At 44.0% G+C, this 27,479-nt stretch overlaps 1 protein-coding gene across 21 annotated transcripts in view; it reads right to left on the bottom strand.

Annotated features, from left to right (window-relative positions):
- MUC13 (mucin 13, cell surface associated) overlaps nucleotides 1-27,479 on the bottom strand; it is a 772,367-nt gene that overhangs the window by 402,880 nt on the left and 342,008 nt on the right. For all 21 annotated transcript variants that reach the window (XM_085647277.1, XM_085647282.1, XM_085647279.1 and 18 more), the window contains one exon: nucleotides 23,912-23,967. In XM_085647277.1, the coding sequence (XP_085503403.1) occupies nucleotides 23,912-23,967 (56 nt within the window). The remainder of the gene's footprint in view (nucleotides 1-23,911; nucleotides 23,968-27,479) is intronic.

Below are 27,479 nucleotides of genomic sequence, written 5' to 3'. Positions count from 1 at the left end.
GACTATAAGGCGTCATGAATGTCAGTGATGACTTCTTCATTTACACCCCCACCACTGCAACTGACTCAGAGGGTTGTATGATGGAATCACACATGCGATTTCCACGCATGCCTTTACAATGCAGCCACTACCATGCATTTGCCTTAACCACGCATGCCTTTAGCACAAATATATACGTCTTTACCACGCATGCCTTTACAATGAATTTGTTCTAAAGGTATGAATGGTAGCATGTGTTGAGTGGTAATGGCTTCTAGTAACGGTCACAACAGCATTATAATGGCTGTCTGTCGAGCATGCCTGGGAGCGATTGGCAGATAATTGCAAATTGTTCAGGACAGAACTAGGGGGAGTGCAGTGCAAGTTGAACAACCCCCTGCATCCAAAATTTAAAAAATGGGCGGATTTATCTGTGGATGCGAGCTGCCGGTACCAATACAGTTCTCTCACCTTGATATTAGACAAGAGTTATGAACTCCCCAGTCGGGGTCGACAGCAAAGCCGGTATTTCCTCTCTCATTCTAATCCTCTGTGAATCCCCTGTCTCCTCCTCAGCTTTCTCACCATATGCAACATGTTTTTAAAAGAGGTAGAAATTGTAGTCATTTGTGAGACCCTACACAATTTAACCCAGGCACATCTCTCCAGCTATATTCTACAACACCAGTATGCAAAGCCCATGTCATTCATAACAACAGGCTACATTTTAGGAGATTTGCAAAATGACAAAACTAGGTCATATGAGCTGCATTTACCTTCTCACCATGTTTCTCCCCTTCATTGGAAATGACCCCTCACATTGCGTATGGGCCAGCTTACACCTTTACGTCATCTCTCAAAACAAGTAGCATCAAAGATATTTTGACCAATGATAGATTTTGGAGCCACACTTCCTTCCTCCTATGCTCAGCCTCCGGAATTGTCACAGTTACGATGTATTTTCTCAAAATTAGTAGGTTCTTAAATATTTTGACCAATGGCAGATTACTGAGTCTCACTTCTTTCCTCCTTCGCTCACACACGTCGGACATCTGTGTAGTGGCCAGTCTCAAAGTCATACACTGTATGAGTAAGTGCTCACAGCAACGCCCAGCCAAATGTGCTCTTAAACCTTTACCACGCATAGGCCTTTCTTTTTAAAACCTTTACCATGCAAATGCTTTTATCATACATGCCGTTAGAACAGAATTAGTTGTAAGGGCATGTGTAGTGAAAGCATATTTGTAGTAAATGCATGCGTGCTAAAGGCATGTGTGGTAAAGGCATATGCATGGTAATGTATTCGTGCAAATGGTCAAGTGTTGTTATGACCACATTGTAATGGCTGTTTCTCAACTCAGAGCAGCCCCCAAACAGGTCAGTGACCGGGGCCTAACCCTTAATCAGCAAAACTGCCAGTTCCTTCTCAAGAAATTGAATTCTTTGGGTACATTTTCTCAAGCAGAGGCAGCAAGCTCCATCCAGCAAAGTGTGTGGATATCAGGGAGGCAGCACTCCCGCTGTCCCTCTCGGACGTCCAAAGATTTGCAAGTCTAGTGACATACTGCACGAGGTTCATCCTAAATGTAGCTACTCTGGTAGGCCCACTGAGAAACCTGACAAAAGCATCTGTCCCATGGTTCTGGGAGCAAGATGAGACCAAGCCTTCCAAGCCATCAATCACACACTCCTAAACAATTCTGTAATGGCCTACTTTGACTTAGCCGAGGAGTCTGAACTTCCGGTGAATGCCTGGAGCAATTCTAATGCAAAATGCCACAGATGAGCAGTGGTCACCCATCATGTTCGCCAGCAGGGCCCTAACCAAGTCAGAAAAGAGGTATGCCCCCATTGAACAGATTCACTGACGATCAAATGCAGGTGCAATCACTTCCACCTGTACATATATGGCCAACCATTTGGGGTCATAGCAGATTACAAGCCACTCATACCATTATTTGGAGGGAAAGCCCCACACCCTACTCTGGGTATTGAGAAGTGGGCCCTCCAAATACAGAAGTTCAGGATGACCATGGGATACAAGCAGAGGTGCCTGTCCATTACCTCTTGAAGGATCCAAGGCCATCAAGGGACCACCCACAGAGTCTCACAATGGGGCGGATGAGTATGTCCAGTGGATAGCAGAGATCGAATGCCCTTGTGCAGTCAGTTTGAACAACATCACAGAAGCAACAGCATCCAATCTATGCCATCAAAAGACAATCCAGGCAACCCTGCTGAACAAATTGGAGGACCTCATCAGGAATGTCAGGGGGCACAATGACATCTAACAGTGGGATCTGACCGAACTTTGGAACATCCAGAATGAGCTCAGTGTCACAGACCAAGAAGTTCTGTTGCAGGGCCATCCGATCATCATTCCCCACCTAATGAGATGCCAAATGCTGAGCCTGGCCCACACATGACACCAGGGGGCAACAGAAACAAAACCACATCTAAGACCCAAGGTCTGGTTCTTGGCTATGGAAGCAGACGAGATGGTGGCCCGGTGTCACTGGTGTCAGGCATTGAAAGCACCAGACAGACCATCCCTTGTCATCACAGAGACACCCAGTGGTGGTCCATGGCATGACATCAGCATAGAAGTAATTCCTTGCCCAATGGGAATAACATGTAGATTATGTTTTACGCCTTCTCCAAGATCCCAGCTTTGGAACTCCTAATGAACACAAACTTTGAGTGAACACGACTCTGCATGGACAAAACATTTGCAATATATGGGGTGCCCTTCGCATTTAACAGGGACAATCACCCTCCATTCCAAAGCCAGTACTTCAGTGAATATGTGGAGGCACTTGCTATCAAACACAGAAAAGTGATGCCTCGCAGACCACAAGCCAGTGGAGAAGTAAAAAGGATAATGAAATTGATCAACAAGGCCATAAGGATTGGGATTGAAAGCCATCTCCTCCCCTTTACCGAGAAGAAGGGCACGATAATGACAGCAGAAAGAGGACTAGACCAAGTAACACTAACTAAACTAAGGGGCTTATTTACAAGCCCCTTTCGCCGCTGGTACGTCACCTTTTCCCATATTAAGGGTGATGCACCAGCAGCACAAGGGACTTGTAAAAAAGCCCTTCAATGTGTCCACCTTCTAGAAATGGTCCCACAAGCTGCAAGGACAGACAGGAGAGCAACACCAGAACCTGTCAGAAAGTGATCAAGAAAGTGACCTTGACTACCAGGAGCCATCTAAAATCCCAGACGCCCCCAATGTGTAGTGTCTTGTGAGTTGGAAAGGATGTAATCCTTTTGGCTCCTGATGGACTTGTAGAACTGTGATGTAAGTATTAAAACAGAATGCGATGAAGGATGGTTTAGAATGTTGAGTTCGTAGTTACACACAGATGAAAAAAGACGTGTAATACTAAGCTCTGTGTGTGGTGTAGCCATTAGCGTATACCCGGGCTGGGGAGTACGCTACAACTGGTGACGAGTTAAGGGATAAGTAACACGAAGATCGACATTGCCTTCCCAGATAGATTGCCGTGGATCAAGCAAATTGCTTGTGCATGTCACGTGTGTTGCAGTCGCAGTAGGGAACCAGCACTTAACGCATGTGGAGTCAAAGCGCAACTCCAGCCTCTGTAAAGAAGTTGAAAACAACAAAAGCATTGCAAAGAAATTTACATATAGGTTACTGATAACCTGTTGGTCAGACCGTACATAAAGGTACTGCGCTACTACGTAATATTCAGTCATACGTAATATGGAGAATTAATGCTAAAAGCAGATACAACCAGGTTTTCAAACAACAGCTATTGATAATCACAAATTGCAAGATAACCTTACAATTAGAAAGTGGAGAAGACAAGGAGCGGGCAAAGAGACACCAAAGAATGAAACAGTTATTTACTCACTAGAACCTGATTAATGTGAGCTGGTACGAGTCAGCGCCTGGTGCCACAATCCAAGCAAAGCACAGGGGATATGCTTACCAAGCTGGTGACAATCCGAAGAGACCGAAGATATCTTGGAAACTGTGGTAGGCTGAGAGAATGGAGGCAGAGACTGAGGCCATTATTTACAAAGTTATCAAGGATGATCCAGAGGCCACCACATCTCAAGGCCTTAGAGATGGTTCACACAAACAGGTTCAAGATGAACAGCCAGGGAGCTGGAGAGAGGCTCCACCCACAATGTCAGCCACTCACAGAAATGGCTACAATGCTGCTGCTTTCTTGAAACCACCAACACCATTCGATACCGCCAAAAGGCAAAATATTGGCAATAGATGGACTGCTTGGAAAGAGACATTTGACGTTTTCATTGTTGCTCTTGAAGAGACTGATAACAAAAAGATTATCACGCATCTCAAAAATCTTGCTGGTGAAGGGATAAAAGAAGTCATAAAGTAAATGCTGCGAACAGGACGAAGAAGTCACATAACACCAGATTAAAGAAGTGTTGAATCTCAAGTTTAATCCATTGGAAAATGTTGATTACGAATCAACCAAGAAAGCCAGAAAGTTGGTGAAATCATTGAATTTGGCGCTAGACTTGACACACTCATCAGACATTGTAACTTCAATTAATTTAATGATGAGAAAGCTATGCGTCAGAGAGTTATGGACAGATGCTTGTCAGATTAATTCAGAAGACAAATGTTATGGGAAACTCTTAGTCTGGAGCGAGTGTTAATTGCTGCCAGAGCTGAAGAGCATGCTGATAGACAAGCTGCTGACATGGAGGCGAGAGGTGTCCAGAATGAATCTGTCATGTGTGTGAAAAGTAATCCAAAACAACAGATTGAACGACACAAAGTGATGTCTTCAAGTAAAAAGAAGTTGTGTTTTAGATGTGGATTTCTGTTTCCACACGCAGGTACATGCCCCACTCTTTGACAGATATGCAAAGGTTGTATGAGGCAGAAACATTTAGTGACTGTTTGCAAAGTGAAGGAAGACAAAATGGCCACCAGAACATTCCAGGAGCAACTTTAATGCACACCCACAAGGCCAAGCGACGGCATCAGTTAAGATAAATCTGCACTAAACAAAGTTGATCGTCATTTAAATCATCGTCAAAAAGTTATTCGGTAGTAGTATCAAGTGAAAGTGAAGAGAATGATTGTGCCATGTCGATGTTTACCTCAGAAAAAAGTGCACATGTTGGTTTGGCCGCCTGTGAAGAAAAATGTCAGTCTAGGAAAGATCGACATGCCTAAACACCAAAGACATTCAAACATTGTCTGAAGATTACAATGAAAATAAATGGTTGTTCGATACCTTTAATTTTCGACAGTGATGCTTTGATAAACATGATGCCTGAGGAGAAATACAATGATTTATCGCCATTGCCGCAACTTACGTCATCGTAAACCAAAGAGAATACCAGGGCTGCATTGATGCCTTTAAAAAGTCAAGGTTTATTTGTAGCGACAATGAAACACAAGAAAACAAAAGTGCAAGCACCCATCCATGTGCTTCAAGGCATTGCGTCAAGTGCCTGTCTACTCAGTTTCAGCACAACCGCTGATATGGGACAGATGTCCATGAATTACAACCTGAATTCTCACCACAAATAGTAAATCAGTTCCCTTTGTTGTTTCATGGTTTGGGAAAGCTTAAGACTATAAAAGTAAAGTTACATATTAATGATGACGTCAGTCCTGCTGCTCAAAGACATGGCTTGGCAGTTTCGGGTTGGACTGTTCCCATGAGGAACAGGGTCAAGACTGATTTGCATATAGCTGTGTCTGAACTGGAGTGTTGAAGTGAGCTAAAGAACGATGATGGATTCAACCCAGATCTGTGACTGGGGGTGAGTGTCTGAAAAGTTTCAGTGCTCCGTCCATCATCTCCTTGTGTTTGCTTTGTTTGCCCTAAGTTGGCAGGGTATACGCAGACGTGGGTCCCTTGCTCACTTTGCCACTGGATTCAAACTAGCCTGGCTGATGAGCGCTGTTAGCCTGAAACCAGTCCCAGTGTGCTTGTTTCCGTTCCAGGGAAGACATGGCTGGGCAGTTCGGGCTGGACTGTTCCCATAAGGCACAGGGTCAAGACTAATTTGCATATAGCTGTGTCAGAACTGGGTGTCTGTAAAGTTTCAGCGTTCTGTCCATCATCTCCGTGTGTTTGCTTTATGCGTTGATATGTGTCAGGCAAACAAGGCAATTGAACGAGAATAATATCCAGGTCCACACATTGCTGACAGCCGAGCACTACATCATGAGATAGGGGAGCATTAGGAAGCAATTGACTCAAAAAAATCCTAGGTCAAAGCAAGTCCCGAAAGGTGCAACAAACCACTGTGCTAGCACATGAAACCCACCGCAATTTCCTGATGCAACATTTATATCGCCCATACCCTCAGTTTTTTAATCAAATAACCCCAGTAGAAAATTTACATTTCTAAAAGATCCAATGGAGGCCATCTACGCAACAGCGGACAAGTACACCTCTATGGAGGAAGCAGCAACGCACAGTGTAGTCAAGTACCAAATGGCACCAGTAAAGGATTCAAAAAGCCCTGCTAAGCCAAAGACGACATTAATGGACCCCACACAGGTGGTTGTAAAAACAAACTACTCACCAAAGAACAAGATAAAAGCTTTTGCTCAAGTGCATATTAGCAATGTAGTTCATTCTATGCCTAGATAGGAAAGAGAGAATGGCAGCACCAAGAGGGCAATTAACACCACAGAAAATCCCCGGGACTCCTGGCTTGATTCACCCCTCAATTACAAACCACTCGGATTTAGTCCAGGCAATGGAAACCATCACAAAGGTCCCTTACTGTACCCAAGTTATTACTCAGCTGGCAAGCCAACCGGAAACTCTGCAGCAAACAGTAATTGGAATATCGAGCTCCTCATAAAGCTTAAGCAGTAAAGGCACTGTCCCGGCAAACAAAATTCAACTTCAAGAGGATTATCAACCCAAGTTAACTTCAGTCCATGGCAGTGATAAACTAACAAACAGCAGTAAGTTCAAGAAATTGGTTTTTACTCCCCAGCCGATGGGCCAGGTGGACTATTCTAATTTAAGAATGGAAAAGCAAGCAAGCCAACTCGAAATGCGTCAGCAAAAAAGCAATCGAATTATCTAGCACCTCAGAGTGCCCAAGCAGTGAAGACAACAAGTCAGTAAATAAAATACAAGTATATGATGAACAGCAAAGTAAATTAAACCTGGTACATAATAGTGAAAGTCTAAAAACCCGCTTCAATTCCAGGGATCAAACTCATCCCAGCGGAAGAGCCAGGAGGATAAAGCTGACATAAGAACGGAAGAGCTAGTTAATCTGCACCTTACTTTAACAAATACTTTGCAAAACTCAATCAGCGTTTTAAACATGTAGTCAGATAAACTCGATATCCAGATTGATCTGATGAATATCATAGCTTCATGTATTTCAGGGATTAATTCAAAACTTGATACCATGATGGAATTAATAATAAAGAATAACTGCAAATCAATCCCGCTGCCAGCGACCAACTGTGCGTGTGGACCTATAATTGAGAAGCTCAGTGAAGTTCCAACAATCCTAAAGTCTATACTCCAAGATGTTAAATGTTCTAACAAAATGTCAGTACAACACAACATGAAGGTAAGCATCATATCACCTCGGGGTAAATCTATCACTTCCCCAGTTGCCTCAAATGAACTACACATCGAGCAACCCCTGCAGGTTTCAGCAAAGAAGTGTGATGGAGAATCATTTGTTCCACCACCTAATTCCTTAGTAGATATAAATCGAGCCAAAAAAAGTCAACAGTCCACTAACAGGGCAGCGCAACAGGTAACCAGACTCCTATGTTTGAGTTTAAAAATAAAAAACAAACTTCAAATACATTAGCAACACATCAAGAATTGAAGGACGACCCCACAAACTCCAATGAGACTTCGGGTTTATTAGATCATTTTTCCTCATCAGGGTTGCTAGCCATCAAGTTTATTAGTCTAGGAACACAAAATCAAAATGAAGCAACTCTTTCAACCTGGAGGACAGCAGAGATTACTTCATTGATACTAACTGCTACACCCCAGTTTGAAGCATGGGACATCACACTTTCTTGTCCAAAAAAACAAGGTTATTCCTCGCCCTTAATCCATCGGCAAAAGGCAAAGCCAGCGGATCCCAGTGTAGGCCGAGTTCATTCAGTCCTGCAAAGTGCTAAAGGTGACCAGGCTGTGTTTGGGCTAAAGCCAAAGCTTTACGATAAAGTAGGCCAAGAAACTGATGCAGTCCGAAGGGGAGGAAAAGAAGTTTGACATATAATCAAAAAACAGCAGTACAGAGCTCATCACTAAGCCTTTTATCATGGAATATAGCAGGCGCGAAACAAAATCTGCGGGATCATTCATTTCCAGATAGCTGGAAGAAATATGAAATAATTGCACTACAAGAAACATGACTGAGAACCCTTAAACAGATTCCAGGATATCTTCTTCACTTTGTTTAAGCCATAAGAACCCAGCGATGTGGCAGACCAAAGGATGATCTGGCCGTTTACATCTCTACGACATTAAACACGGGCTCAACCCAAATACCTGCCTCTACGACAGATATGCAAGTAATAAAAATAGATGTGGGATCTGACAAAACGGCAAGTACTGTAATACTTTTTAATGTGTGTATGCTCATCCGAAGCGTGAAGCCAAAAAAATCCTATTCAACAGGCTAATTAGGGCAATAGAAGAAATAAGGTTTGAGTTCCCAACCTGGGACATAATACTAACCGGGGATTTTAACTCAAACTTAATACACACACCGGATGAGGAAGATGACATAGTAACAGCAAATGCAATATGGGCCATACACTCTCAAGATCAGCCCGTGCATAAACGCTGTGATGTAAATGGCCAGAGACTGGTAGTAGACCTAGGACTTCTAGGCCTACGTGTGCTTAATGGAAGATCTGAGCAAGATAAACCTCCAACGTACACCTATCACGGCCCTAAAGCCCGATCAATTTTAGATTATACAATTGTCACCCTGCCACTACTTGCACAAAGGAAGGAATTCTCAATCAGATATACTACTCAGAGTGACCACTCAGTCCAACACGTTGTGCTGGCAATCTCTGACAGTAGACGATCAATGGTGACACCTGAACTTGGTACAGTATCATCACTCAACTTAAAACAGCTAAAATGGACAAGCTGTTCTCTTCCAAAAATATCTTCAAGGGCAAAGGAACTGATCGTAACCCTCGGAGCACAGGAAGGTTTGTTGATAGAAGATTGGACCACACTCGTAATAACACTATTGAAGGAATTTTCGCAAACCCGCCATCTCAGCCCCACGGGCTTCAAACAGGACAAGCAGCTGAATAAAACAGCATTAAATCTTAGAGCAGAGTTAAGAAGAACTATCAAATGGACAAGGGGAACAACAGTGTATGAAGTAACCTGGGACCAAATAAAAAACTGAACAGGCAATACAAGAAACGAATCTGGGAAGACAAAAAAAGCTGAACAGATGACCTATGGGCAAAGATCCTATTTAGCGTTAAAACATCTACCACGAAAGCTTTCAAGGAATTAGTAAATGGCCTCACGAGATCAAAATCAGCAATAAATAATACTTGTTTAACTGAGTTAGCCTGGATAACACACATACAATCCTCTTCATAGTACCTGATAAAAGGATTGAAGAAGAGGAAAAAGTCACCAATTCCTCGGCTAAGGCCTGTGAGTCGTCAACACACCAATTATCAACAAATTTGAAAATACTGGCTATATCATCTGAAGCACTAAGGCAAAAACATCGTCTAGAACTATCACAAACAATCATCGGGAAACAGAAAATTACAACAGGAACTATAAATCCTAAGATGGCAATAGGCTTGCAAACATCTCAATAGACCAAACAGCCTCAGTGATCCAGGCGGGCAGACGAGATGGGGGCACCCTCGCCCAAATGGGATCCTGCAAGCAATCCATAAACAGAACCCTAATTTCTGGGCTGTCCTGCTGTCTCGACTCTTGCAGGAGGTCAGCAAACTAAATAGCCTGCCAGAGAGTTGGAGAGGATCAATAATTAACTCGATATACAAATGAGGAGACCGAACCTATCCAACCAACTACCGAATGATCAACTCACTCGATACTGAAGCAAAATACTATGCATCTTTGATTTTATCGGACTTGCTAGACTGGTCAGAGACGAACAACAAAATCCCTCCTAACCAGTCGGGATTTCATAAAGGCGTAGGTACCACTACAAATCTTCTTGCCATAGGCTTATTGGCAGATAAGAGCTAATGGGAAAAAAAGAGCTTATACCTTTGCTTTATAGACTTTAAAGCGGCATTTAACCGGGTAAATAGAGGTCTACTATGGCACAAATTAATCCAGTGGGGACTCTCGGAACCATCATTAAGAGCCTTACAGCTACTCTACACAAACACCTGGATTCAAGGCAAATTTGCAGACGGAAATAAGCTTACTAGGAAGGTCTACACAAATGCTGGTTTAAAACAAGGGTGTGTCCTGGCCCGACATCTGTTTACCCTTTTCATGGCTGACCTCTCTCCAAAGATACATAAGGTGAACTCACATCCTCCATGTCTAGGCACTTTGCCCATCACTCATTTATCTTACGCAGATGATATAGTGCTACTAAGGCAGACACACATAGGCTTACAAAGGGCGATTAATGAACTGGCGCAATTTGCCAAGGAAAATTCAATAGAAATTAATATTTCAAAAACAAAAGATATGATAATAAGTCGTCGGGCTCAGAAGTCCCGGCCATTCCAAATCAACAATATAGACTTGAAAGTGGTTAGCACCTACAAGTATCTGGGAGTGCTCATGGATAATAGACTTACTTTTCGAAACCACAATGAGATCCAAATGAAAAAGGGTAAGGGTGCCTTTTGCACAATCGCAAAGAACCTGAAAGGTCCATCGTTCACACCACTGCTAGAAGTAATTAAAGCCAAACTTTTGCCAACAGTGGCATGCGCAAGTGAAATCCAGCATGGGAAAGACTCGGCAACTTTGGATGCCTTACAAACAAAAGCTTACAAGACAATATTCTCCCTACCACGCAACTCCTCCCCGGCACAGGTGAGGTTAGAATTTGGGTTGCAGCAGCAGCACGTGAAAAGGTGATATATAACTATAAAAACTTGGTATAAAATCTGAACTAACAGGCAAAATCCAACCAACAATGAGCTGTGGAGGGCCCTAGATAAAGACCCAGGATCCATCTACACTACGTACCTAAGATCATCATTAAAAATCACTAATACTACAAGTCTCTGGCAAATGAACCTCCCGTTTTCTTCCTTTCAGCTTGTGCTAAAGAAAGCGGCTAGAAAGCACTCGCTAACAGAGGATTAAAAAAAAGCCTGAATAAGCGATCCCACGCATGTATGGTCCCACAATCATACACAAAATTAAAACCAGCAATGTATCTAGGCCAGACGTATGCACCGCATTTAAAAACAAAGTTCTTAGCACTACGTCTTGGTACAATTCCATCAAATGCTGATCAACCAAGTTGGCAATATAAGGGCTCGAAAGCATGCAATCTGTGGGGTGCACCAAAACAGGATCTAATTAATCTAATCTGCGTCTGCCCTAACTTAAAATCACATGGCATTTGATTATTGAAAAACATTTTAATATACCTGTGGAGCAGTATTATTAAAATGCTTTGATCCAAATGACCCACAGCTGAATTGTAACCTGGTAAGATTTTTAACCCTGATGGAAAATTAGTCAAGACCGTTCCAAATGGAGAAACAGAAAAGCAAACTGGAGAACATATATTTCATATTGAACAGCTTTGTCCAACCCTTACATATTCAAATCAATATGCTAAAAAGCACTACGAATTAAGGTTATAACCCTAGCAGGCCCCCTTGGAGACCGTATTTTATAAAAAAGATTACTGCCTCTTGATTTTATTGCATTTGTCACTTTTCACGTTTAAATGTGCAATGGATTTAATGTATTGTGAAGCAAATGATGTTTTAAAAAGAAAAAGAAATCTCTTTTGTATAAATCTTTTACATTTATTATAATTATTTTTAGTATATTGTTATGGTTTTAACTAACTAAAACAATAAAGTATTGATCGATTGATTGACATTGGTGACTTGATAACGCGATTCAGTGGTGGGAAGCTCTTCTCTCGCCTTGAATTAAATGAAGGCTACCATTGCAGTTACATTACAACCTCTACTACACATGTTGGTCTGTTTCAATAGAAAAGACTGTGTTTTGATGTATCATCCACTACAGAACTGTTTCAAGACACCATTCGACGTATCTTACAACCTGTCATGAATGCTTTCAATTTCAGTGCTGACATATTGGTTTTCGGAGATACACAGAAAAAGCATGAAAAAGCGCCTACACAAGTATGTTATATACTTTCCAAAGCAGGTTTGACTTTGAATGCAGAAAAGCGTGAGTTCAATAAGACAAAGCTAAAATAATTTTGCCATATCTTCCGATGGGGGTATGACACCAGATACTGCTAAAGGACAAGCCTTGTCAAATGCCGATCCCTCAAAAGATGTTTCTTATTTTCTTTTAAACATATTTTATTGGCATTTAGTATAAACAACAGTCAGGTAAATACATGTACATTCTGCATACCAGTTGCCTTTCCCAACAAAACACTCCACAGATATGACATACATCTTCAAACTCCGGGAGTATGTCCATGCAGGTCCATTGCGGGATTATCAGATTGATATAGCAGTTACAGTACACAATAGAACAACACAACAATCTATCTTTGGGTGTACCATAGCGGTGAGCATCACTGTTATATATCAATTAGCCATTACAGTCCCACATTTAGGGGGGCCCAGCTACATTTGATCAGGAAGTCTGTGGAGATATCTACATCACATGTTTCAATTAGTTTAACTCACAAAAAAGAACCTTATTGACTAACTATTGCAGGGTGGCTATAGTAAACAGCTAATCTCCAAACAAGCAAATTAGAGATAGTATATGGGTAAACAGGGGGGTCTGTCTAGATGTATATGTGTCTTACAACTGCTCAACGCTAATCATAGTCACGCAGGAATCCTGGGGTGAGCATTCCCCACATTATGTCCCTTTGATAAGGCACGTCGGAGACCTCCATTAAGGCCTATTGCAGCCTCACAATTATGAACCAGCTCCCTCCCAGCCACCAGGTACCCCTATATGTGAGCGCCCCCATCTGCCTGCATCTCATCACTGTCCCCCACGTCCTCAGTCAGATCACGTTCAGGGTGTTCTCAAGTGTCAAGGACTTCCCTCCACTGCCCTGCTATGGGGCACCTTCACAGTCCCCATGCCTCTTCTCTGAGGAGAGCCCTCCCTTCTGCCTCAGCCCAATAACACACATCTCACAGCCAGATACCCACCACGGGCCCACTAGTAGATTTACAGGTCATTGCTACTGCCAGGTCCAGGAACCTAGTTCTGACTTTCTGTTTTGGAGATTGTGGGAAGAGTCCCAGCAGGCAAACCTCAACAGTTGAATCAAGCCCACGTCCTACTCTATTATTTAGTGTTGTCAATACCGCATCCCAGAACTGTCACAGTATGGTACATTTGCAGGTTATGTGTATAAAATCTGCATTAATATGAGCACATTTTGGGCAGGGGCGCTGTTCACCACCATATACTGCATGAAGTCTATGGGGTGTCATATAAGTCATATGCAGGTAGTTAAACTGCGTATATGTCAGTCCTGTGTTCCTGGAGACCTTCTTAGGATACACCAGGATCTATTACAGTCGGAGTCTGGAATTTCCCGAGTTAAAACTGCCTCCAACCGCTGGCGTAATCATGACAAAGGCTTGCGAGTCATATCAGAGAGAGAGACATAGAACCACTTTACCAAGTGCCTCGCCGTGCCCAGGGTAAGCAAGGATTGCTGTACCATGTGTGTTTTGAGTTTTTCACGACCTCCTCCCCAGAGCCCTCTAAAAGTGTGAACTAAAGCTTCGTACCGGAGGAATTGGCCAGCCAGTAAGCCAGACGGAATCTGAGACCAAGTCTCCGAATGGGATGATGGTACTTTGTTGGTAACAATGCCCCACTGTTTCCAGTCCCACGTCAGTCCAGGTTGAGAGCTGCTCAGTGGAGAAAATTGTCAAAGGGCCCCCATGAGGTAGACCCACAAAGGGTAAACCCGGCGCATACAAGGAGGTTCTCCTTGTCCTGGTGACACAATGCTTCCAAAATTGCAATGCCATATTCAGCAATCAGGTCAGGCAAGGGATCCCCTACCCCGGGTTGAGCAATTGAGCCAACAGTAGGTTGGTGTGTATCGAGCACTCTGCCAAGCCTAACTCTCCCAGCCTCTGCCCGTTCAGCCACTGTTCAATCCACTGTCCCTGGGAGGCTTAAAAATAGTGCTCAAAATTCGACACTCCAAAGATGCCCTCTACCACAGGGCAATAAAGAGTTTCCAAGGAGACCCGCTGCTGGCCTTTATCCCAGATCAATTCGCACAGCAGAGCATCAAGCTGGCAGATCCAGCAGGAGGGAACAGATACCAAAGGATTGATAAAAGAAATAGAGAAAACGCAGAAGCATTACCATTTTGGACAGTGAGACTTTAGGGAGCACCAGAAAGGAAAAACAGGATCGAAGAGATCTGGGCATCTTCCCAAGATTACCCTCCCATAGGTCGTCAAGGGAACGGAAGTCCTGAATCCCTAGGTATCAGAGGGTGGTCTGGGCCCAGTTGAGATCTGACGGGACTCCCGGGGGGTGAAGTAGATCTGGGGACACAGGAAAGAAGTAGGTCTTAGCTTTGTTGACCTTCAACCCAGAGAAATGCTCCAACTCCCCCAGAAGGTCATGCGCCCTGGCAGTATCCGTTGTGGTGTCTGACAAATAGAGTAAGAGAATATCAGCGTACAGGGAGATAATATGTCCTCCCACAGTTAGCCCCATACCCACCCCCAGCAGACTGAACAGCTCTGCCAAGGGCTCAATGGCCAGGAAAACATTAGCGGGGATAGAGGACAGCCCTGCCTGGTACCGCGGAAGACCCCATATTGCGGAGACACTATTCTGCCCATCTTAACTCATGCTGTGGGGCTCTCATACAGCAATTTCAGCCACCGTATCCAGCCATCTCCAAGGCCCATTTTCCCCATAACCGCAAACAAATAGTCCCACCATAATGTGCCGAAGGTCTTTTTGGGGTCGATCGACAAGAAGGCCGCCCGCGGGTAAAACTGTGCTTCAGGGTGGTAGAACGTGGAGTACAATCTGCGCAGATTAAGTGAGGTATTCCGAGTTGGGATACACCTGTTTTTGTCTTCATGAATGAGGGTGGACATATGTGGAAGCAAACGAAGTGCCAAGATTTTTCTAAGCAGCTTGAAGTCTAAATTTAACAAAGAGAGTGGGCAAAAGTCCCTGGTGCGGGCTCCCTGTGTATTCAATTTAGGGAGCGGAACAACTGTGGCATGTGTGGACCCGGGCAGACTCCCCTGTCTTGCAGACTCTGCATATAAGGCCTCCAGTTGGGGAGCAAACCTTGCAGCATATACTGAGTAGAATTCTGCAGTGAGGCCGTCCGGGCCCGGGGTCTTACCTGTGGCCATGCTTTTATTATCTATACGAATTTCCTGCACCATCTCCGGGCCACCCAGCACCTCCCTTGCCTGCCGATCTAGTCCCTGGAGCTGTATTTCACCTAGAAAGGCCACCTGAGACTCTGGCGGCACTGGGGCGGCGCGCTATATAAGTCCTCGTAATAGGTTTGGAATAGGTCATTGATTTACCCCGGCGGGTAATTGAACTCTCCAGCACTCGACCTAACATGTGCAATTGGAGAGCCGCGAGTCTCCGTCTGAATAAGCCATGCCAGCAATCCACTGGGTCGATCCTCTTCATACTGAGCTCTCATAAGATACACCTTATAATTGTGACATCGCAGCCGCTCAAGAGCATCACAATATAGCGCACGTGCCTCCTGAAGGCCTTCCGGGGTGAACAGCATCCGTGCCTGTGCATAGCCAAGGCTATGCAATCGACCTTCAAGGTCGTCCAACTCCCAGTTGAGTTTGTGCTATTTACCTACAGATTGCCCCAGACAATGCCCCAGCACTACAACCTTGAATGCCTCACATTCCACTAGCCCAGTGGACACTGACCGAGTGTTTTCGGCAAAGTAATTGTCTATGGAGTCTCCTAAAGCTTCACAAAAACAGGTATCGTCCAGGTTCAATGGATTGAGCTTCCACAAAGGGTTCAATGGGCATTCCTCCAGGGGTTTAAAATCAAGGAGCACTGGGCTGTGATCAGAAAAAGTGCACCCCAGGTACTCCATGAAAACCACAGAGTGTCCGAGCCCTCTGGAACACAAAAAAGCATCCAAGCCTGTGTGCAGTTGGTTTGCAGGGGAATAAAAGGAGTAGTCTCTAACAACTGTGTGTTGTGTTTGCCAGATGTCTGTCAGGTCCCAGTGCCCTATCCAGTCACAGAAGCCCTCAGCAGTACGGTGAGTCTGAGCCATAGGTAGAGGGGGAAAGGAGTGGTCTGCTACACAATTAAATTCGCCTCCAAGGAGCCAGTCACCTGTGGTCAGTAATGCCATTGAGGCCGAGCGTGTATGTTAAAAAGGTATCTGGTCATGGTTCGGGGCATAAATGCATGCAAGAGTTCAAAGGGTACGCCAGCTCGTATCAAAATCAGCACTCCCGTTGTATACGCCGAGAAGGAGGTGGCGAATAACTGCCCTCTCCATTTACAGTGCAATTTTTCCACTTCACTCTGTCTGAGGTGCATCTCCTGCAATATGGCAAATACCTCTGTATATTATGACCCTTGGTAGCTGAGCTCATCTCCCTAATGTTCAAGGACATGAATTTTAGCAAGCATTGTGCTCTCGCCATAATGGATCTGCCTCAAGGGAGCCCCCCATTCACCCAACCAGCCCCCGATCCCACTGCCATAAAATACAGAGCCATCCCTGCAGGCAAAACCAAACAAAACAAGAGAAAACTCCATAAGAATGAAGAAACCTCATCCCCAGAGTAGCCTGGCAATGGCCAGTCGCCCAAAATGCGAGCAAACCAACACTGTCATCAGAGAGTCTCTACCAGGCATTGGCGAGATCACCCAAGAGGAGGTAGGCCATGGCTAACTGGCATCAAGTCCCATCTGGGTCTGCGACGGCCCAGAGTAGCAGAAGCACCCGTGGGTTCACAGAGCATATTATCCAGATAAGTCCTGCTACTGTGTACTCCTGAACTGTGCAGAGGATTCTGCTCAGAGGAAGTTGTCCGCCATTCTCAGGGTAAGAGGGTGCTGTCTGCGTGTGAGGAATCCGATTCAGATTCACCAGTTCCTCTGACAGAGGGGGAACCATTTTCCAAGGTGGTCTCCTTGGTCTTCAGGATCTCTGTCACAACCTAAAGGGCAGACGCCCTTCCCTTCTAAGTGTGTGACTTATCTTGGCTTCTTTGATGGTCCCCTCCGGGGTCTCTTCCATGTCCTCTTTCTCACGGTCCATGCTCAAGGCATATCAGCTTGTTTCACCGTTGAAGGCATAGATCCCGACCTGTAGGTTTCGAGTCACACCCAAGCAGCTTTGGGATCATCGCAGAAGTGGGTAGCACGATCTAGTATTATCCGCAGTCGGGTAGGGAAGATTAATGAATACTGCAGGACTTCCTCACGCACAGTTTTTTTAACTTCTAGAAACTAAGCTTGTTTCAGTTGGACTTCTATGGAATAGTTCAGAAAGATTGAGACCCTGCTGTTATCCACTATGAACGGGCCTGCAGTTTGCGCTCTTTGGAGCAGTATGTCTCCATCTTTATAGTGGAACAGTTTGGCGCGCTGGTACTCGACGTGCTTATTCCAGAGTGTAGAAGGCGAACAAGTTCTCAGGGGCGACCACTGTCTTGAGCCAAGGCTCAAGATATGCAATCATGTCTTTACCCTCTATGCCCTCAGGGAGGCCCACCACCCTAATAATGTTTCTCCTGTTGTGGCACTCAGCATCTTCCACCCTGCATTCATGTATGTGGACCCTATCAGCCTCAACCTAGTGCGTCAGTGTTTGCTGCTCAGGCCGGAGGTCAGTAATCGATGATTTCCCCATTTTGACTTTCTCCGCTAATTTGTGGTGTTTATTTCGCTGCAGCCCCACTGAAAAAGTACTAATGTCCTGGTGCAGCGTAGCCTTAGTGTCATCAATAGCCTTGAGTATCTTAGCTCGCTCCAACTGGATTGGGTGCTGCGGGGGCCCAGGCCCGACCCTCCCGCAGTTGCTCCTAAACAGGGTTGTCAAGGTCAAACAGAAGTTGACGCTAGTCTAGTCAGGTTAGGTACCATCACTGCACAGCACAGCAGACTCCCAAATGCTAGAATGCATATTGTGGCATATGAAAGCAGAAGTTTGTCCCAAACAAAACGAGCTTACTCACAACCCGAAACAGAAAGTTTAGCCGTGATATGGGTTTTTGAACATTGACATGAACTCCTGTATGGAAATCCTTTTACAATGGTAACTGATCATCAAGCATTACTGACTATATTTGCCAACCCAAAGGCCAAAATTCCTCCTCACACTGAACAATGGGGACTACAGTTACAAGAGTATAATTATATCAATGTGGATCATCAAGGGAAGGATCAGAACTCTGCTGACTACTTTTACAGAGTGTCTATACAAAGTCACGGTACCCAATCCAAGGCGGCTGAGGCCTATATTAACTTCATTGTAAAATAAGGAACACCATCTGCATTTCATTAACCCAGATTATCACTACCACGAACCATGATAGTGACATGTTAAAGCACAAGGATATAATTACACATCAGTCATGGAACCAACACCCTGTTATATGGCCATTAGGGTCATTGTCGACATTGCTAAGTTAGCAGGAGCTTTGCTGCCATGATGCTGCTTTTGCGCACGTTACCACAGGAATTTATTTCGCTAAACTCTGTTTATGCCTTTTACATGAGAACTGTCTGCTTCCTGCGTTCTGCTAGTTCCTGGAGGTTAGTCTGAACACGATGTGCTAGGTCGATAAACAAAGGTCCTTGTTATTCTGTTCTAGTCAGTCCCTAGCACCTAGACAAAACATGCTGAACACAGCTAGTGGAGACTCGTTCTTTGATATTACGGGGATGCATGTTGTTCAAACACACACTTGGAGAGAGCCTTTCCATGGAGAAGAGCTATGCTGTACCTATGATGTAAACCTTCCATCTAGGCTTTAAGGTATGGGGTCTGCTGACAAAGCTCAGAGAACTTCCTTTATATAATAAACCTCAACTTACCAAGGGGGGGTGGTTAGGCCTTATAGTCCTTTTTTCTACTGTCTGTATATAATGACATCCCCTTTTATATTCTATGGTATTGTAACAATGCTAACTGTGCTAGGTTTATGCATTTTGCTGCTGGTTGTGGCTCGTATACTGCATTATAGAGCATAAAAGTTAAAATAAACATTTTGAACTATTACAGTGAATCTGCAATTCCTGAGAGAGTCGGGAGTGTTGTGTTCTGGGTTGTCTAATCATTTGTAGCTTTGTGATTATGTAGGAGAATGAATGAGACACTATTGCTAGTCGTTTTTCAAATTTTGGGTACTAAGATGGTAGGAAGGTACAACCCCTATACACCAAGGCCCTTTTTTCCTGCGCATAGTTCTGTGTATGTGCAGAATCCCCGCAACAACCCTTGACCGCTCACCAGTGTTGGTGAAACTTCAAAAATACAAAAATGTCAAGGATGAACTGTCAATGACCCAGGAAGGAGTTATACTATGAGGGTCGAGAATCCTGATTACGGAGAGTCTGCAACAGAAAATAATTGATGTGGCCAATGAAGGACATCGTGAAATCGTGGCCACAAAAAAGGTCTCTGAGACCAAGTCTGGTTTCCTTATCTTGATGACAGGGTTGAAAAGGAATTAAATGCCTGTCAGCTATGCAACTACCTTTTTACAAAAACTACTCACCACACCTAGAACCTGTCAGAACTCCTGGAGCATGCCTGAGAGAGAGTGTCTATTGCCTTTTTCGGTCCACTAGACCATGAACATCACCTTTTGGTGATTGTAGATGAATACTCACGATTTCCAATAATTGAAGATCTTTCATCTACCACTCAAGAACAATTAATTCAAAGACTAGACTGCCATCTTTGTGACATGGGGTATTCCAGCCACAGTGAAGTGAATTGAATGGCTTGCCTTTCAATAGTCAAGAGTTCAAGGATTTCTTGGAGCATATGAATATAAAACATCAGAAAAGCACAAGACACACAATTGAAGGACGGAATGCAGAACAAATCAAAACATTCACCCCCAGTCTAGAGATCTGGGTTAAATCCATAATTCTTTTGCTCACCATGCCACCCCAGTTTAGACCTGGCTATATGCAAATCAGTCTTGACCCTGTGCCTCATGGGAACAGTCCAGCCCGAACTGCCAAGCCAGGTCCTCCCTGGACCGGAAACAAGCATCCTAGGACCGGTTTCGGGGTTTCACCCCTCTTCAGCCAGGATAGCTTGATTCCAGTGGCACAGTGAGCCCAGGACTCACGTATGAGCATACCTGGCGCACTTAGAGTGAGAAAGCAAAAGACACACAATTGATGGACGGAATGCAGACCTCTGAAGCCCCAGGCCAACGGATTTGCTGAGCATTTTATGAGTATGCTAAAGAAAGCAGTGCTGCGTGATACACTTGAGCAGCTGGATTTGAAAACTGTTTTCATTCAACACCTCACTCAACCACAGGTAAAAGTCCTGCGACATTGCTCCGACAGTAGGCCAATGGAAGGTAGATCTCGACTGGTGCGGTGCAGCAGAAAAAACAATATATGAGAGCTGGGGTTGCCCCAAAAAGTGGGAGAAAGTGTGGAACCTGTGGGAGACATACAGGAATCCGTTAAAGAATCGAGGGAGGGAGGGTGGATTGGGAGTTAGAGTAGGTTGAAGACAGCTACCCTAGAATTGTGGGGAGGGAGTGTGGAGATCCGTTCTGATTACTGAGAAAATCTGATGCTCCATTTGATGCAGAACCTTTTCAAGTGGTGGCTACCAAAGGAAACATTGGTGACTGCCCAGCGCTCTGGGAAATGTTTTACTAAAGTCTTTTCTCATTTTAGGCACTTAACTAATCATTCATGAAAACTAACTGTTGAAAGAGAAAATGGGTCGGAAACATCAGTGACTGCTGTTGCCTCTACAGCGTTGACCCAGATCCTGGACATTGGTGATGACAGTTCCCAGTTTGCAAGAACGAGATCAGGTCAAACAATTAAAGCACCAAAAAGATTGACTGAAGAGATTTAATTGCATATGTCTATCTATGTGTATATTTTGTACAATAAAATTAATTATTTATTTAACAGCAGGGAGATGTAGTGTCTTGCGAGTTAGAAATGATGGACCCCTTTTGGATCCTGATGGACTCCGTAGAACAGTGACGCAAGTGTTAGTGAGGAATGTGATGAAGGCTGGTTTAGAATGTTCAGTTTGCAGTTACACACAAATAAAGACGTGTAATACTAAGCTCTGTGTGTGGCATATTGTTGCCGGGTACCCAGGCTGGGGAGGATGCTACACAATAGACTCTGGGGTAGAATGTCATGGAAATTGCTAAGGACCCACAGACCACCAGCCAGCAAGAAGAGGGCATCCATACCAGCTGAGGCCCTCAGCCAAAGAGAGGGTCGACTGAACACAGAGGGAAGCAAGTTTTTATGTGTTCCACTGCAGGATTAGTTACCACACTATACAGAAATCTATTTAATCAACACAAATGATACTACCTGGAAATTGCATTTAATTTATTCCATTTAGTACCTCGTTTTCTTTATTTGCTGTGTTGTTGAGTGCTGTTTTAAATTATTTTGTGAATTTCACTGGATGTGAAATTGTAGTCCCACTTCTATGTTTGTTAATAAGGCAGTTTTTCTCGGTTTTCAAGATGTGTTCATTCTATTTATGTCATAGATGCATTGCAAAGTAATGTGGGGGGCACCTGAATTTTTAGCACCTTGTCCAAACTACTGGAAGGAAATACCAATAGGAGTCTTGGAGGGCTCTCTAAGATGATTGTGGGAAAATCTGCGTCTTGAGTTTGAAGTGAAATTTACTATTCAAGGTCTGGTCCTATAATATTGGGTGAAAGTGGGACTGTGTCCAGTATACTACAGGTGGCTTACGATGGAGCTGTGTTTTGCCAAAAATATAACCTGTTCGGATTAAGTCCTCAGTAACATTCACTAACCGTGTGCTGTGACAATAACTTGCAAAAACACAAAAACATGGAGAAATGCTTTTGCGCATGCGTACCCTAATGCGTGGACTAATGCATGAAGACTAGGACGTATTTGTGTTCTGCTTTGGAATAAAATACAAATAATGCCGCTTTTGCACATTAATGCTATTCCTAGGAATATAACGTGGGAAGTGCAATGGTGGGTGGTAACCAGTGAGAAATATATTTCGTGAAATTAATAATGTCTGTGTTTTTGTTCATCGTAGTGAAACAAGTATGGGCCTACATTTCTGCATGACAGTTGGAGGTTAAAGAAAATAAATATGGATAAATAAGCTGAAAATCGAGCTCTGAGGGCGAATGGAGAAGGCAAAGGCTGATAACTTTCAAGGATTATTGTGTGTCTGCCAAGTAACGGAAGGATGGCCGTGGGATCAAGTGCAAATGTACAAACTTCTTCCGCGCAAAATTGCAGAGGGGAACAATGGAAGTGAAGAGACTTGCAACATGTTACTTGTTGGAGGAAACGTGTATTCATGAGACGTGGCTAATGTAATGTAAAATGAGTAAAACAAAGAACGCAGTGAAAATTATGAACGTGACTATGGTGGTGTGACAGAACACCCCCTAAACTGAGCAATGAGAGACTGAGTATCTAAAATGTTGCTACAATGGTGGGTTGGACATGTTAGTTTTTAAAGTATAACTGGGGTGCCTGGGGGTTGATAAAGGGCGCGTCCTGGGAGAAGCTAGAGAGAGGGAGATCGTCGTTGTCCGTCGGTTTGCTGTATCCAGACACAGGCCGACCTATTTTCCTGCTCCTGACCTGAATACTGTATCCTGATCTATTCTTTGTTCTCCGACCCCTTACACAAGGAACCCCTGCTATCCCTTTAGCCAGGGGGGGTAGTTTCCTACTGATTTCCTTAGGTTAGTATAGCTAAATGATCTGTATTTTGCATATTCATTTGCAAATGTATTTTGTCTCTGAAACTTGTCTTTTCGCCTATCCACTCCTTCATTTGCATTTGTTCATTATTGATATGAGTTTGATACTGTCTTGCATTAATAATGTTCTCTTTCTTTGTGATTGGTTCTTTGTTTGCCTTGTGAACCTGTACATGATGACCATTTACCTTCACATTATTTGGAGATAAACATTGTTAACCCTACACTGAGTTTGTGATTTATTTTAGTAGTATTGATAGATAGATAGTTCTAATTATTACCATCAACTTCTCAACTTTAGGTCCATCGACCATAGGAAAGAGAGTTGATATACAGGTTCAGTTATATATTTAGCATGTTAGATGAACCTGTATTGATGAATAACTGATATAACTCAAAATTGAACCAGCACAATAGGGATTTCATTGATACTGGGTGAATGAGAATGGGCCTGAGTTTGTGTTATTATTGATTATTGATTCCCGAATGGCGCTGGATCACTTATGTACCATTCTAACTAAACTCCTGGAATATTTTGGGTAAAATATACATTTCTCAAGTATTGTAAGAAATTGTTGAAAAGTAGTCATTTTGCATTGCTCTGAGGGCTCCACTCAAGGCAAAAAACTAAGAATACTGTTATTTTTCCACTTCTAATCTATCAGTCATTTTCTGTCTTCCCCGCAAACTGTCTGTGCAATCAAGAGCGGTGCAAGATAAAGCAGCTTGACAACAAAGTGAAAAACATTTCTTAGGTCATAGAACAATTTTTAAAAAACTTACGATATTTTAGTTATGATCGTCTGTTCATAGTCAGGCCGGTGGAAGCACTTGACAAACTGGAAATAAGAAGTGAACACTGAGTACTGATTGCATGTCAAGGGCACTTTTGAAGTTTAATCACCGTCTTACAAATAATGATAATTTAAACAACTGTACTATTTGAGACAGATTTGCTCATTGGTCAAATATAACCAACTCTGGGAGACCAAAACATTATCTGATCAGAACAAATAGATCTCTCTTCCTTCCAATATAACTCTTGTGACTGGGGTCGAACACAGCCCCCATGATCAATGACCCCTACTGAGCCACAGAATTTTCCGTATGTGGTTAACAGCAATCTCATGGTCAATAAAACACCACTGTTTCCTAGACTACAGCTTCCCCAATTCCATCATTTATCATAACAGCTTGGCTTGACATCTTACTACACCAGGATGCCCAAGTCGCACGCCACACTACGCCAGCAGGAATTATACAGGAGCCTTTTCTCCTTGCGAGGTTTATTTACAGTAAAAAAATTGTAAATTGATACTTATATAGCGCACTACTCACCCACAAGGGTCTCAAGGCGCTTGTACGAATACCGCTGTGGAACCCATCCTGACTTTCCCTGTGAGACGTCCACTCCTGGGCACCCCCAAGGTGGAGACCAGGCATCCTTAGCGTTGTGGGGGCCGTTGTGGAGATTAAGCAAGCTATTGGCCAGAGTTGCAGAGTGGGACTCCATGACTGGAATGGCACCAAGGTGAGAATTATCAGGTCCGTGGAATTTTTAGCCCAAGACCCGCCGAGGCAGGGAATTGAACCCTGGTCCCGGGCTAGACCTCTGCATCAGGGTCTGCCACTCTAATCATTGAGCCACACTTCTCCACAGTCAATATACATTGTCATGTAGCACTCTGAACTTTCTTGAATTCTGTTGCGCCTAGGGAGATTTGAAGTCTTTGAAATAAGTGTAGGAGTTTTTGCCAATTTTGGTAAAAGTCATTTTCACTGCTGCCAACCTTCCAAACAATGATAGCATTCAAGTGTTCGCCTCTTTCCGGAAGTCCCTCTAGAGTAGTTCACAATTCACCTTTAACATTCCCAATAGTGAAGGGGTAATCCAGACCCAGTGGAATGTGATTGCTTTAACACAATAAAAGAGGGAGAAGCCACCATGAGATATTGCACTTTCTCTGGCAGATTGAGATATTAAGGGCTTGCAGTTTTTGGAAGTTCACCCTGAACCTTGATAGAACTGTCTCATACTCCTTCTAATATCAAAACAGCCTGACAAGCAGCCATTGACTCTCACCTTGGGTTTTGGAGTCTTGCACTTCACAAGGCACCAGCTGTTAACCTTTTAAGTGCGGCCATTGGACAATGGCCGACGGTCACACTACCTCCCCAGTGCAGGTGTTGCCATTGGCTTACAATGGAAGGTAAATAAAGGCTTCACCTTGCTCAGAGGAAGCCCTTTATTGTATTTTAACCTATGGCTGCTCGGAAAGAGCATCCCAAGTAGCCTGAGTGTTTTCTTTTGTGATGGTGATCAGCAGGCTGGGCACGCTGATGTCATTACAGAAAAGTGGAAGCAAAACTAGCCGATGGGCTCGTTTTACTTTCACTCGCAATTGCTTTGCGATAGGTGTCACTGGAAAGGGGGGAATCTCCCCTTTCCAATGGTACCTCTGCTCAGTGGATCCCTGCTTGGGGTTTGCCACAGCAGAGTGAATCCCAAGCAGGATTCACCCTCTTGGCCCTAGGGACATGGGGGATGCACCTCTTAGACAAGGGCTTGTGCTCCCCCCACCACAATAAAATATTCAGTCTTTTGTGATTACCCCCATCTGCCCCCTGGGGGCAGAAAACCCCCTTTATACCCCAGCGATACAAAAAAATAGAATTTAAGGGTATGGTCCTGCTCCCACTCCTAAATAAAGTATCAGTTGACATTACCCCCAATCTGCCCCTCCTACCAGGGGGATTATAAAGCCCACTAGACACCAGGGGGATTTCGTAAATGGCCATGCCCCCACTCCAAAAAGGGTGGCACCAGTCTATCGCCCCCAGGCGGCAAGTTTGGGGTGGCTACCTACAATCTCCCCCCCCCCCGAGGGGCAGAAACCCCCACTAGAACACCAGGGAAGCTTTGTTCCGGCATTTTTTTTTTTTGGGGGGGGGGGGTAGGGGCATTACTATGCCCATAGTGGGCAGCCCCCGATCCTGTGCATTTTTGTTTTAGTCTTTCTGCGCTCCTAGCGGGCATATGGGGTGATTATCTGCCAGGGAAAATCCTTGAAAGAAATAAAATGTACGGGTGGGGGCTGTCCACCATGGGCGTGGCCATGCCCCCACTCCATACAATATGGCATCAGTCCTTCTGCCCCCCTTGCAGGCGGAAGGGGCAGTAGCGGCTCCTGGAGGGAGTGCGGTGGGGCGGGGGAGGGGCAGGGTGGGGGGTAGTAAACTCCGGCATACGGCCGAATGGATGGAAGTACATAAATAAATAAATAAAACAAATTACATTGCGCACGCTGCAACGCCAAATGGCGATGCAGAGTGCGCATTGTAATTCGTTTTATTTATTTATTATGTACTTACGAACAATGGATTTAACCCCTTGCATGCCCGCCCCTTTCCCCGCCCAGTGCCGCGCCTTTCATTAGCGGGCGGAGTTCATGACGAGCTGGACTCGTCATGGGCACAGCGCCACCGCAGCCCATGACGAGTCCAGCTCGTCATGGGCATTGAAGGGGTTAACCCAGATCTTTTGACTGGAGGTGGATGTTTGTTTTGCTCTGCATTCCGTCCATCATCTGTGTGTCTTTTGTGTTCCCTACAGATCCCAGAACTTTCCATCACAGAAATGTTAGGAAAATGTTTTTTTTTAGTCAGTCAGTCAATCAACTTAATTTCAGCTCAATGAGCCATAAAATTGCACAGTGCAAAACAAAATAAATACTTACAAATATAATAAATACACATCTCAGCTCATGACAATATGTAAAACAGTCATACAACATCAGTTGTCAGAAAAGCTATCCCAGTGCTCAGACAAAAGCCAGAGGAACAGCAACCTTGAAAAAAGTCCTTAGGAGTGGGCTTGTTAGGGGCCACAATGTTACCCAAGTTATCTGAGTTAAATATCAAATAATTAGAAAACAATCAATACATAAATAAAAAGCAGAACAATCAATATACAAAAGTCCATTAAATATCTACCTATAATCCATTAAACATCGAATATTAACAATAGCCCTCTGCTTAATGGTGATTTCAATATATATAGCAGCAGAAATGCAGATCTTCATCGTGGGCCGGGTTAGCAGGTTCTGCAATAATTAATATTGGCCGCCCTGAGGATGGGCAGCAAATAGCGTTTCCTCAGCAACTAATAAAATTGCAGAATAACATACAATGTAGGGTAGATTGAGGTGACTGGTCGTCACAAGGACAAGAGGGAAGTTGTGAAAAACACGGGCCTTGTGACGTAAAAGCAGCAAGAAGATGCACCGTGCATAACCTGAGTCTAGTCAATAAGAATTTATGGTGCATATTTCCCACCCATACTAATTATGGC

Source organism: Triturus cristatus, chromosome 3_2 (assembly GCF_964204655.1).
Source record: "Triturus cristatus chromosome 3_2, aTriCri1.1, whole genome shotgun sequence".
In the NCBI taxonomy this organism is placed as follows: Eukaryota; Metazoa; Chordata; class Amphibia; order Caudata; family Salamandridae; genus Triturus; species Triturus cristatus.
The sequence above is the reverse complement of the archived record's forward strand: the minus strand, read 5'-3'. Positions and strand labels throughout refer to the sequence as shown.